General features: G+C 42.3%; 2 protein-coding genes across 2 annotated transcripts in view; one reads left to right on the top strand and one right to left on the bottom strand.

Moving 5' to 3' along the window:
* The first annotated feature begins 307 nt into the window (after positions 1 to 307).
* gchfr (GTP cyclohydrolase I feedback regulator) lies at positions 308 to 1,828 on the top strand. The gene is made up of 3 exons (XM_015970295.3): positions 308 to 471; positions 875 to 969; positions 1,388 to 1,828. Exons 1-3 carry the CDS (start codon positions 436 to 438, stop codon positions 1,518 to 1,520), a joined length of 264 nt encoding a protein of 87 aa, XP_015825781.1. The 5' UTR covers positions 308 to 435; the 3' UTR covers positions 1,521 to 1,828.
* Positions 1,829 to 5,212: 3,384 nt separating this feature from the next.
* The window catches only part of dnajc17 (DnaJ (Hsp40) homolog, subfamily C, member 17), a 39,944-nt gene continuing 32,394 nt past the window's right edge, over positions 5,213 to 12,762 (bottom strand). Inside the window, exon 11 of the mRNA XM_015970293.3 lies at positions 5,213 to 5,469. Within this exon, the coding sequence (XP_015825779.3) occupies positions 5,344 to 5,469 (126 nt within the window). The 3' untranslated portion in view covers positions 5,213 to 5,343. The remainder of the gene's footprint in view (positions 5,470 to 12,762) is intronic.

The raw sequence follows: 12,762 nt of genomic DNA, 5'->3' as shown, positions 1-12,762 counted from the left end.
ATCTGCATGTCTGATTTTATCAGACACCCTGCCATTGTTTGTTTGTTTTTCCTTTTACTGATTTATTATTGCTGCTCAAAGGAGGAAATTATAACATCTCTGTGGAGCAGAGTGCAATAACATGTCTTCTTCTGGCTGCAAACGGAGCAGCAGAGAAATATTTTATTGCCAGTTTAAAGAAACATTTGCTCTGGCACGTTCAGACCCACTAACATTACTGGTGTAAACAAACTGGAGCTGGTGTTGAGCAAGATTCCGTGCAGCGCCGCAGACAGATGCGGAGAGACGTGATTGGTCCGTCCCGGTGGGAGTTTCCGCATTCCGCACGGAGCGGACGGACTGCAGGAGCGCAAGTGGCGGAAGGGCAGTCGCGTCTTTGAAGAGACTCTTGAGTCATTCCCAGGGGGAGTCAAGGAGCGCAGCCAGGAAGCAGGAATGCCTTACCTGCTCATCAGCACGCAGATCCGACTGGTGTGTATCTTCAGTTTTGGCGTGAATAACTTTTATTGGGTTAATTTGAAAATTAACGCTCTTTTTGAGAATTATATTTAATCTAAAGGCTATTGTAAGTCCGCACGTTTCTGAGAAAATAGACAAAACTCTCAAAAAGGATCAAGAAATTATTTTCCCCCCAAAATAAAAACACATGTTGCCCGTCTCTCCGTCTGTTTTGTTCCTCGCGTTCATTTTCCTGACTGCTGGAATCCTGCAGCCTAATCCTATAGCCTCTTGAGAATTAGATGATCTATTTTTAGTCTGCACAGATATTAGAGATCATTATTCTGTCTGGGGGGGGGTGCAGCCCTGGCTGCACAAATAACTACATCCATCCTTATCAAGCTACGTGATCCAACTCTTTTGTTTTGTCTTTCAGGAGAGCGGTCCAACAAACGTAGGAGATGAGTTTTCTGATCCAGAGGTCATGAATTACCTGGGAGCAAGAAAAACAACCATGCTAGGAAACAACTTGTGAGTTACTGGTGCAGATTTAGGCAGCAGGTGTGTTGTATATGTGCTCTCGTTGCCAGATGTTTCTCCAACTTCAGCTGTTCAAATGAGTGTTTCTGTCATTCTGGCAGTTGAAACCATACATGTTGACAACAGAACTCAGATAGAATCAAAATGGAGCAAGAAAAAAGTTACTCAGGAAAGCCTGTACTTTGCAGATTTAGAATAAACCATTCAAAGTGATGGAATACAGATCAGGGACATGTTGTCATTGGCAACCTGATTCAGATCCTGCTGGGAAATAAACCAAGGTGTGGAAGGAAGTGAGCGAGCACCAGAACACTTACCAGCGATATATTTTCTAAGCAATGTTTTGTGAAAGAGAAAAAAAATCTGACATCTGTGGAAAGCAGGATGACTTTGTTTATGTTTGTTGAAGCTCTGAATACCACGTGGACGACCCACCTCGCGTTGTGCTGGACAAGCTGGAGAAGTGGGGCTTCCGAGTGCTGGCCATGACGGGCGTGGGACAGACACTGGTGTGGTGTCTCCACAAGGAGCTGGTGGTGTGACTGATCAGAAAGCTGCAGCATCAAAATATTTTCAGATGTCCTTTCAAAGATTGTTTTTTGTTTTGTTTTTTCAGCAGGACATTTCTGAGATCCATTATTTCCTTCTATTTGCAACCAAACAGACATTTTAAACTTTTAAGGTTTGAGACTGAATAGCTGAGAAATTTCAGAAATGTTGTTTTACTGGCATTATGGTGCCTCCCTGTAATACGAGTAAAGCTCTGTTAGACAAAGATGTTGAAATAATGTAAAGTTAGTTATGTGCACAGTTGTTAAATAAATAAATAAAAATTTAAACATGCAAAAAATGTTAAATGACAGGGGTGGGGGGGACTCCGGCAACATGACGCCAACACTAAAGTGACAAAATTACAATTCCCCCCTCATCCGCTATAGGGGCTGGATCCAGAAAGGAGCAAGTTCCCATTGATTCCCATGTTAAAAATGCCAAATTCACAGCAGAAATAATCATGTTTACAGCCTGATTAAAAACATTTAGGTTTTGTGAGTCACGTTTACGGTCATGGTGGCTCTGAGGGCAGTGAATTATTTTGTAACTCATCCATTTAGATGTAATTAATTGTCCATTTGAGTCGACTAAAAGGTGTCAGCTCTAGTACTAGCAGCTTGCCCCCTGCTTACTCCAAGCAAGGCCTCAGCCTCATATTAATAGTGTTACAGTCTAGGAGGCAGAGGGTAGCAGAGTTATGGCTAAAAACACCCGCCAACCTCCGTTAGCTCAGTTAGCTTGTAGCTACATCGGGTCAGAGTTTCATAGGTGTCAATCACCTGAACCCCTTCTCATAGCCCCTCCCTCAGCTCCATGTTTGTATTTTTCAGGAACGGTGCAGAGGATTTGTCCATATATGATATTCTTTGCTAAATGATTTCAAAAAGCAACACATTCTGCCATACAATAAATAAACTCAAAAGCAAAAAATAAAACCACGTAGTAGCTAAAGCACTGCAGGACTCACATTTTCTTTTTTTTCTTTTTTTTTTTAATAAAAATAAAAAATAAAATAAAATAAAAAAAAAGGACTCACATTTTCCATAAAAAACATTTTATGATCCTCAAGACCTTTGGGAAAATAATTTGCGGACTGATGAGACAAAAGTGGAACTTTTTGGAAAGTGTGTGACTCGTTAAATTTGGGGTAAAACACACAAAATTTCAGGAAAAGAACGTCACACAAACAGCCATATATGGTGGTGGCAGTGTGATGGTTTGGAAGTGGACCACTTGCTGTATTGGAAGACAGTAGATAATCTTGATGGAGAATGCCCAACCTTTGACTTAAATGGGCTCTTCCGTTAGTACTGTAAAACCCTCAAATGGGGCCAAATTAAAACAGATCTGTAAAGGCAAGCGGGACAAGAATACAAGTCATTTGCTTTATTTACTGAACAATTAAGAGTTTTATTTAATTTATTTATTTATTAGTACAGAAAATTTGCCAATCCATCAAGATTTGTTTTTGTGTCTTCTTCCGTTTCGTCTAAAGAAAAGTACAACATTCATGCACATTGCAACATGCTAAAGTTAGCTAAATGTTTTAGGTAACTGTCCCACGTTTCAGGATGCAAACAGCCACAAGGATGTAGTGCCATGCAGAACAGCCTTCAGCTGCCCATAGGTGGGCCAGCCTTTTTATCAGGGATGTCCAAATGTAAACGAATTGGCCTAAGTAATCATCCGACTGATAGACTGATCTATCTCTAATCAGAATATAGTTTCCAGGAGCCAGGAATCACTTCCTGCCACCCCAGGTCTGCCAGTTCATGTCTGGGAACATCCTGAATCCCAAATCCACACTCCAAGAACATCCGCTGCCAACTTGCTGCTAAATTCTTACCAGGCTTGGCTGCCTCGTGCATGACGTAGCTTCCACCTCCACTTTCCATCTGATGATGATGCCAACAGCGTTTGCCTGTGCAGACATGACTGTTCAGACATGGGGAATTCGATACTTGGGTGATTCCCGTCGTGACTGGTGCCCCAACAAGCTCGTCCTCCCCTGCTGCTTTTGCATGCAGCAGTTCATGCCACCATCTGCTTAGGGCAGCTCTGGTGGTGAATGTGTTTCTTGTAACTGCATTTCCTTTGTTGTAATTCAAACAGAGTTTAGTCTTTTTCACATGACTGGGATATTGAAAAAGTATACACATAAACAAAACCATGTTATGAGGGGATTTTGTAGGAGGAGGGGAGCAGATGTCTCCCACCGCACCACCCTGCTCCTCTCCACAGCTGGACATTGTATAACAGAGAGCCACGAAGAGGCAGCATGGAAGCGGCAGGGTGGGATGCAGGACCAGATTGGATGTTGCAAAGCAGCTCCCAAGTAACACAATGACAGGAGAAGCCACACAGGCCTGCAAATGCAGACAAAAAGTCAAGAGAAACAGGCGATCTTGGCAAATAAATGGAACCTTGTTATAAAATAGTGACCACAACAGACTCATAAGGTGAGGAAACAGCTAAGAGCAACAAATCAAATTTCTTTGAGGTCGATATAATTTCTAGTTAGAGAGAGCTGGTGTCCTGTGACTTGAACAGAAGTGAAAAACACAAACGCCGTTGGAAAATCTTGTTATAAGTTTTCCAAGATAGGTGAACAGCTCCAGTTATTAATGTGGATCAGTTCACAAGCCCTCCTCCTCAGTCTAATATAGAGATTAGGGCATAATGAGCCCAAAGCCACAGGGAGCAATCACGTTAACCACCAGATCTGAAATGGTGAGCCTCTAGAGCAAGTTCACTTTTCATCACGAGGCCACAAGAATTTCATAAAGATTTACCTTGTGCTCCAATCACAGCCTGATTATGGGTTTTACTTAGGCCACAATGCAGTCTGCGGCCTGGATCAACACTAAACTCCGAGAGGAGCTGATCATCAGGCAGGCATTAAAATGTGTCTGGCTGCAGTAATTACTTGTCATGTTTAGCCAGATAGACGACTCCAAAATAATAATAATAATAATAATAATAATAATCGATCAATAATGACATCGTAACCATTAGTGAACAAAGTTATAGGAGACATATGACTTTTTTCTTAAGTTATAATAGTTCTATGGTCGATGCAAAACCGTTTTATGAAGTTCTTTTTTTCTAAATCCCTCTCACATAAACAATTTCAGCAGTGGACATTTTCAGTCTCGTGCACAATGAGGCGTTTTAGGGCTCTGTTGTTTTTAAGACAACAAGCTGGAGCTGGCCACACTCACCCATCTCCTGATTGGCTGCTATAAGCTAAGAAGTTCCAACATCCAGGAGGGGCTCCGAGTAGAGCCGATGCTCCTCCAGCAGAAGCAGCTCTCTTTTGCATGCGAGAGATGGATCTATGCTAATGTGTGTGATATCATAAACAGGGAATTTTTGAAATGGCTTGTTTAGACACATCATTTCTAAAACCAAACACTGATGTAAAAGGAGGGATGGGTTTTTTCCGCATATAGTTTTTATAGAGGCAGTAGAGACCCGCATGGTAGCACAAAATGATGCAAAAGGTGTGTTTGCATAATTTGTCTCTTTTAAAATAGCTCCAGAATTCATAGAGGTTCATGCAAATACCCAATCCCATGCTCCAGGGTGAGACCTTTGAGATAAATAAGAAGTGCCCAAAACATGTTAGAGCTTTAGCAGAAATACACAAATTCTCAAGTAAACGATAAGAAAACACAAAAACTCCGTTACTAAAGAAAGTTTATTTTTGCCAAACCGAATAATTCACAACAAAATAAAAAAACTAAAACACATGAGAGGCTTTATGAAACTAAAGCCAGGAACAGAAAATAGTTTCAGTTGGATCCTCGGGTCTTATGGCCCAGCAGCTTCCTCCTCGTCTTCTCTCTGCATCTGCTCGATGAGCTTCTGTCGCTCAGCTGCCTGCCTCATCCTCATCATCACTATGCTCTCATAGTCTCGCTCGTTTGACAGGGAGCCCTGTACGAAACACAGATTTGCAACATCAAACAAGGTAAAAGATCTGAAAATAAAACTGATGTTGGGTGATGTGGCAAATTATCTTCTAGAGTTGTAAGAATTATCCTCTAAGCCCAAATAAAACCCCAGAAGGGGTTCATTTCGCATGCCACAAAAAATGACTATACAGATGATGTGGTTCTAACAAAAAAAACAAAAATTCACTACAACAACCGTGGATGATGTCTACTCAGACATACAGAATCATAGAAGAGCTAAACATCTGTTATAAATATACAAGGTTGTCTTAAAGCAGACAGAATGTCAGTGTCTGCTGGCTTTCTCAGCCAGGAAGCAGAAGACAGAAAGATTCAGACAGACACTCATCCCACCTAACATTAGAACAACGACAGGATGGTCATGGATGAGAGTGCAGTCCAAGGAGAACCCTGAGGGAATTATAATCATGAATCTGGGCTGGAATTAGGCCTGGCAGTAAGTTTATGTGATTTATTTTAATGGCTGCTGCGTGTATAATTCTCAGACACCGGGACAAATCAAAAAGAGTAGATCTCACAAAATTTTTATTTCAAAAGGAAATAATAGCTATATGTGCACACTATGGCCTATTTTCACCAGATTATATCAGAAGCATTTCACAAGTCACTTTAACAAGGGGGGGGGGGGGCAGGAGAGAGGAGGTGTGCGTTGGGGGGGGGGGGGGTGCAGGAGAGAGGAGGTGTGCGTTAGGGCTGCACGAGAACTATCTGAGGAGAGTTTTGTCTGTGCACTCGCTGAGCCGAGGCATCTGGAACGCATCACCGGGAAGTCCGCTACCCATGCACTGAGACAGAGGGTAAAGTGTAGAAGAAGAATAGAGCAGAGGTTCTGTGAAGGCGCCCCACCCCCATCCCCCACTCCACCCTTGAATTGAGGAAAGCTGCTATTATCATTCCAGTAATGTGAGCTCAAGCCCTTCGTCTGACACACAACGTGACATATCACGCAAACACTGTTAGGTAAATAAACAACTTTTGCATCTTCAAATTAACTCAAACATTAAAAAAATATACAAGTAATGACGGGCATCCTCCCAACCAACCAGCAACCGTATTCCTACTCCATCCCGCCCTCTACTGGTTACATCCCAGACGTGTACCTAAGTAAGCATAAACCCATCTCTCAACAGGGATGTTGACTGCTAATAGTGAAGGGGTACTCTGATCATTTACAGGTGCTTCATGTGCAGCGTGACATCCCTTCTTAGGAAGAGAAATGCTTTCTTGTCCGCGGAATCAACTTACAATGTACATGTTTAGCCAGCGCATCACTCTGAAACTAAACACCTCACGTGTGCATTTCCGTGCGTGTCTGTGGACGTTCTGTGTTGTAATGCTGGGGCCCAGCGTGAGTTGGAAACCGCTGAACACAAACCGTGGGCCCCTTCACAAAGCCGAGGGAGGAAGGCCACCGCAGAAGAAGGATGATAGTAAAACACATGCACGCAAACATACACACAAACAAGCAAGCCGAGGATTAGCTGCATGACATCATCGCGTGGCTGCAGCACAACCCCGGTCTGATTCCAGGCCAGTTATGACATACTGAGAAACCGCCAGCTCTGTCAGGGGTGTGTAACAACACACACACGCACGCACGCACGCACGCACGCACACACACACACACACACACATAAACACTGCAGGAAGCATCTCACAGTGCAGGTGGCCAGTGTTCCCCAAGCACAAGTTGTTAGATCAGTTTGACATTACACCCCTCCTTCTCATTGTTTGTGAGCGTGTGTTGTGTGATTCAGATGACAAGTTACAACATGAATAAGATGAGAATGCATCTTTGGTTTTAGAAAATATTTCAGTTTCTATTAAAATGTTTGCCATTCCAGGCTCCAAGCCCCGCTGCCTGGTCGATTCCCAGCTCAGATTTGATTAATGATTACAAGTTAACATCTCTAGACATGAGATATCCCTCTGCAGATGATCGCTGTGCCAAGATGTAACAGGATAGACTTCCAGGAGAAGAACGGGGTTTTTCCCTAACAGGCTTGCTCTGTTTCAGGCCAACATTTCAGCATCTAATGTGATGTGGTCAAGTTAATCAAGGGACTATTTATCTGGAGTGTGTGTGGTGGCATGGTGCATATTTGTGTGTGTCATTGATCTCTGGAGTATGTGATTTATGAGAGGCAAATACGTATAGACTTTTATTTAAAGAACGTTTTGCTTTTGTTTGTTTTCATCAGAGGGTCTGCGAGTTGCGTGCGGGTGCCAAAGACCTCCTGCTAACTCAAAACCAACAGGGCTGCATCGTGCACGGCTAGAGCCAAAGTAGGAAATCCTGCACAGGCAAAACTTAAGCTTCGTTGATGAGAGAGAGTTCATCATGATTCACTACAAGACTCTGAAAACGAATATGACAGTAGATCTTCCGTCAATTACTATAATTTTGTTGTAGTAGAATAAACACTTAATATAGAAAAAGGCTGTCCTTAAACGCTGAAGTCCACCGCATGCGTAAATGTCGCATAACGTAATAGACATGTTTTCCAAGGAAACTCGGTGGCGCATCCCGGGCCTACAAACATCCAGTTTCTCTTGGTCAAGAGCTTCCTCTGTTGGTACAAAACAAGTGTCCATTCACTAATACACCCATCTCCCTCTGCTTAGCCAGAGTCAGGTTGTGGGGGACTCAGACTGAAGCCTGATTCATGCTTCTCTGTCTGCGTCAGTGCGGAGACACGCAACGTCCTTGCGGGCCTGATGGAGAGCTCCGCAAGGACAGACGGAAACGAGCTCTCTTTTCTAAACATCCGTCCATCGAGAGGGACAACGCAAGCTTGTGTTTGGTCAGGACGCCGCTGTCGTCTATACCGCCGCCATTGCACCCTCAAAAACATAAAGAGAGTCGAGGATAACTAGCGGCAGACACGGAGCAGCTTGAAGAATACCTCGTGAAAAAACTCTAAAAACACGAACGTTTAATTCCCCGTGACTGGAGGAGTGAAAAGATGCGCAACAAGCGTTTTATTTGTGGACGGAAATGACGGAAACGTGGGTTTAGAGGCGGCGAGCGCATGATGAGGTGGAGGATGAGAGACAAATTTGGCTGTGTTAAAAAGTCTCTTATATACAAAAAAAAAAACACAAAATAAAAACACTATCTTGGACCTGATACATGACAGGATACCACAAAAGAGCGCTACGCCCTCTGTTGTCCTGGTGGGGAATTGCTTTGCAACACTCCCCTAGCCTAGTGAACTAGACCAAATTCTTGCTTTGCAAAGAATGGTCTAGGCATGCTCCATTGGAACATCAGCAGCTCCTACCAGGACTCTGGCTGGCCAATCACAGCTCTCTAGAGGGGTTTCAAACACATAAAGAGCTGTGATTGGTCCATAATGAAGGGCCAATAATAGTGCTCTATCTGCTTAGTGAACAAATCACAGAGCTTTATCCGCTTTGTGGGCCAATCAGGGCACTCTATATGCCTGGTGGGTGGGATGATGCAACAGAGTGAAACAAGAGAATGTCACATTCATTGTCCAGTGGAATGCAGAGATCATTTGAAAGACAACGGTAGAACCCGCCCCACAACTGAGAGCCGTCAATGGAGCATGGCCAGACTAAATAATACATTTATTTAGTCTGGCTTGCCAGGCTAACATTCCCCAGGAGACGGGCAAAACATCTCCGTCCGAGTGTGCGTGTCTCTCCCTGTTAAAGGTGACAGAGAAGCATGAATCAGGCTTAAGCAGAGACCTTCCTCTCCTCTCTCCAGCCACTTGCCCAAAGGAATACCAAAGCATTCCCAGGCCAGCCGAGAAATCTAGTTCCTCCGTTGTGTACTGGATTTTCCCTTAGGTCTCCTCTTGGTTGGACGTGCCCATAACACCAGACCAGGGAAGCATCTAGGATGCATGCTAACCAGATACCTAAGCCACCTCAACTGGCTCCTCGCCTCTCTAAGGGAGAGCCCAGACACCCTACGGAGAAAACTCATTTTGGCCACTTGTATGGAACATCTTGTTCTTTCGGTCACTACCCAAAGCTCGTGACCATAGGTGAGGGTTGGAACGTAGACCAGTAAACCGAGAGCTTCACCTTCTCACTCAGCTGTCTCTTCACCACAACAGACCTGTAAAATACCTGCAACAATGTAAACATGGCACCAACCCGCCCACCAATCTTTTGCTCCATTTTCCTCTCCAGGTGTCTACATCTTAAATCCACTCTAGGTGGACACAGAGCACGGATTTTGTCAACTACAATTAAATAAGTCCTTTATTACCAATTGTTGTTAAACAAATACATCCAACTTTGATATCTGGTGACGGCTGAATAAATGTATCCATTTGCCTTCATTAAGCATCTGTTTAAACACAGAAATATATCAGACATGATCGTAAAGGATCTGTTGTTGCTAATAAAATCTACAAGGACACCTGCAATGAATTTAAATCCACTTTTCTTCAGCGTAAATAAAGTAAAAGTTACTCAAGATTGTTGATTCTACCAGGAAAAAAAAATTCTGCAACTTCTTCCATGGTCCAACTGGGCACCCATTGAGATTGTAAAAAATTAAACAAAATGTTTAAAAATTCAGGATTGCATAATTGAAAAAGAAATATGTGTCTTAATAGAAACGGGATCAAGGTGGCTTGAGTCGCAAAGTTGCATCAAACCAAAAGACCGTTTGTGGAACAACGTTCTTTAGAAAAAGAGACCAAACTGGAAGTGTTTGGTCGTAAAAAAACAAACACAAACTATTCTTTACACCAAAGTAAGTCAGAGTCGGTTCTGTGGTCAATAATATGACAATGATGTTTGTCCAAAAATGGAAAATTCAATGATAAAACCAACCAAATCACACAGCAGCTAATCTAAAACAGAATAGTGAAGATCCTGCAGGCCATAAAGGTCAGGGGGCTTTAGGAAAGTTGTGTGTGTGTCCTTGTTTGCTCAACACATGGCAGTACGAGGTCGAACATCTGCTATAAGGAGAAGGAGATTGCCTTTGGAATCTGTAAAAGTAGGAGAAATAAACAGTGAGAAGAAAAATGACTGCAAAGACCTCCTGGTGGACTGGCATTTCTCTTTATGATGGATGGGCTAAAAAAATCATAGAAAAATGAAAAGTAAGAGGGTTTGGCTTGTCTTAATGTCCTACAACACTTTTCTGGACAAGTGAAATTATGTCTCACATCACAGCCTTCCTGGAAAAGCTCTCTGATTGCAACAGATTTCTTATTAAAACAAACGAGGCCAGGGAGCTGTAAGAATACCGTCTGAACCTTGGGAGATGTTGAAAGGAAACTGGAGCTCTGGGAGATGAAGAAAAGAATGAAAATTTGAGTTTAAGTCAGAAGAAATAAAACAAATGTTTTGGTTTTAATTTTGCTTTGATACCGACTTGGTTCTTTTTCTTTCTAATATACTAAACAAATACATTGCCTCACCATCAATAATCCTTATTTATTATACAGCTCACAAGTAATCTAAATATTATTTTATTTATTTAGTAGTACACCAGTACTGGGACTACTTTATCTTGTTTTCCTTGCATTTTAAATCAAGCACCTGTAGGAACCCTGTCAGGGTATCTGCAGGTTTAAGGGAGCCAAATTTAAGACTTTTTAAGACCTTTTTCAAGGCCACTTTGACCAAATTTAAGCTATTTTTAAAAATTAAATTTAAGCTATAATTTCCAGCTATTGCCTGGAACCGGTGCTAACCACGTCGCGAACGTGGGATTAGCCATCCAGTTGCTATTTAATTTGCACTTCCCCATGGTGCAAGCTCCCACTAGCTTAACCAGCTAATGTGCTCATCTAAAAATAGCCCTCTTTCACAACCAACTGAATGTGTACGGTTCTGCTTACGCCAACATCGTACACAAAAAACGCTGAGTACTAAATAGAAATTCACAAAAATTTTATAGAAATAAAAGAATCTTGTTTATTGGGTCTTTGGTAATTTAAGACCTCTGGAAACTGTATTTAAGGATTATTAGTCATTTTTAAGGATTTTTAAGGCCTTAAATTTGGCAAAGCAAATTTAAGACTTTTTAAGACTTTTTAAGGACCCGCGGATACCCTGCCTGTACATGATTATGAATACGGGACTCCATTCAATTTTTAAAATCTATAGTGAACAATTTTTTTTGAGTAAATTTATTTTATTCCAATGTGAGATCAGGGTTATTTTAAACATAAACACAGATGCTTGGTCAGCAGATGGACATAGAAGCAGGTAAAAGCTGATGATTTTAATTAGAGAAAGGAAAAAACTTAATTTTGACTTAATGACATCTCTGGAACGTGTTGGTTGAAAATGTACTGCCTGAACCTGCCTTTTTATGTACAGCAGAATAGCGTGATTATGACATTTTCCAGTAGATTCTGCAGTAAAATGCCACAATGTGGCACCTGTGGAGTGAATCAGAACATAAAATGGGACATGCAACTTGACGATGACGCAAAGCAAATGAGATATTCCAGCACTGAGTGGTTAAAAGAGAATACAAGCAATATTCTGGCATAGCTAAGTCCAAAAAGTACCCATAAAATGTTGCAAAGGCAGTTTTAGCAAACACAACGCAGAGAAGATCTCACGATAAAATGTTTTTACAAGTAAAAATAAGAATACAACCTGGTTTCTGGCACGTTTAACTTAACACCATTTTTTCCTACAGCAAACCAAAATGCTAGCCTAGAAATCTAGATTGATCTGCAGACTAAAGATTTAGCTCTGCAGGTCGGTCTAGCCATGATTGCTGCTAGCCTCATTAGCCTCAGCAGGTCTACATTGGCCTAATCAACTTTGTGTCTTGCCAATCACAGCTCTCTTCGTTAGGCAGGCTAATCGTTAGAGCTGCGATGGAGAACGTTTACAAAGATGGCGTCAGCTCAGGAAAGGCGCTCATATAAAACGGCTTTGGCATCACCTGTGGACGATTTAGACTTGAGCCTTTCTTTGAGACAAGTAGATGGAAACACTTAAGTAATTTACTTCGAAAAGGGATGTATTTGCTTCTTCTTAAATGCACGCTGTATGGCGGATGGTCCCGTTGACTGACATCCGTAGCTGTGAGCACATTATGTATGGCGCGGTATGGGGGCCAAAATTAAGACTACTGCCCAGCAGCAGGAGGCTATATAAATTCCGAAGCAAACTACTGATCTGATTAATGATAAGCTGGCACCAGTAACTGAGGGGCTGGCGCTGCTTACTGAGGAATAGCACCTTTACCGGCATTACTAATAGATACGCTAGGGACTAGCAGCCCTCGGCTGGTCAT

This window comes from Nothobranchius furzeri, chromosome 18, assembly GCF_043380555.1.
Source record: "Nothobranchius furzeri strain GRZ-AD chromosome 18, NfurGRZ-RIMD1, whole genome shotgun sequence".
Lineage (NCBI taxonomy): Eukaryota > Metazoa > Chordata > Actinopteri > Cyprinodontiformes > Nothobranchiidae > Nothobranchius > Nothobranchius furzeri.
This window is presented reverse-complemented; position numbering and strand designations above follow the sequence as displayed.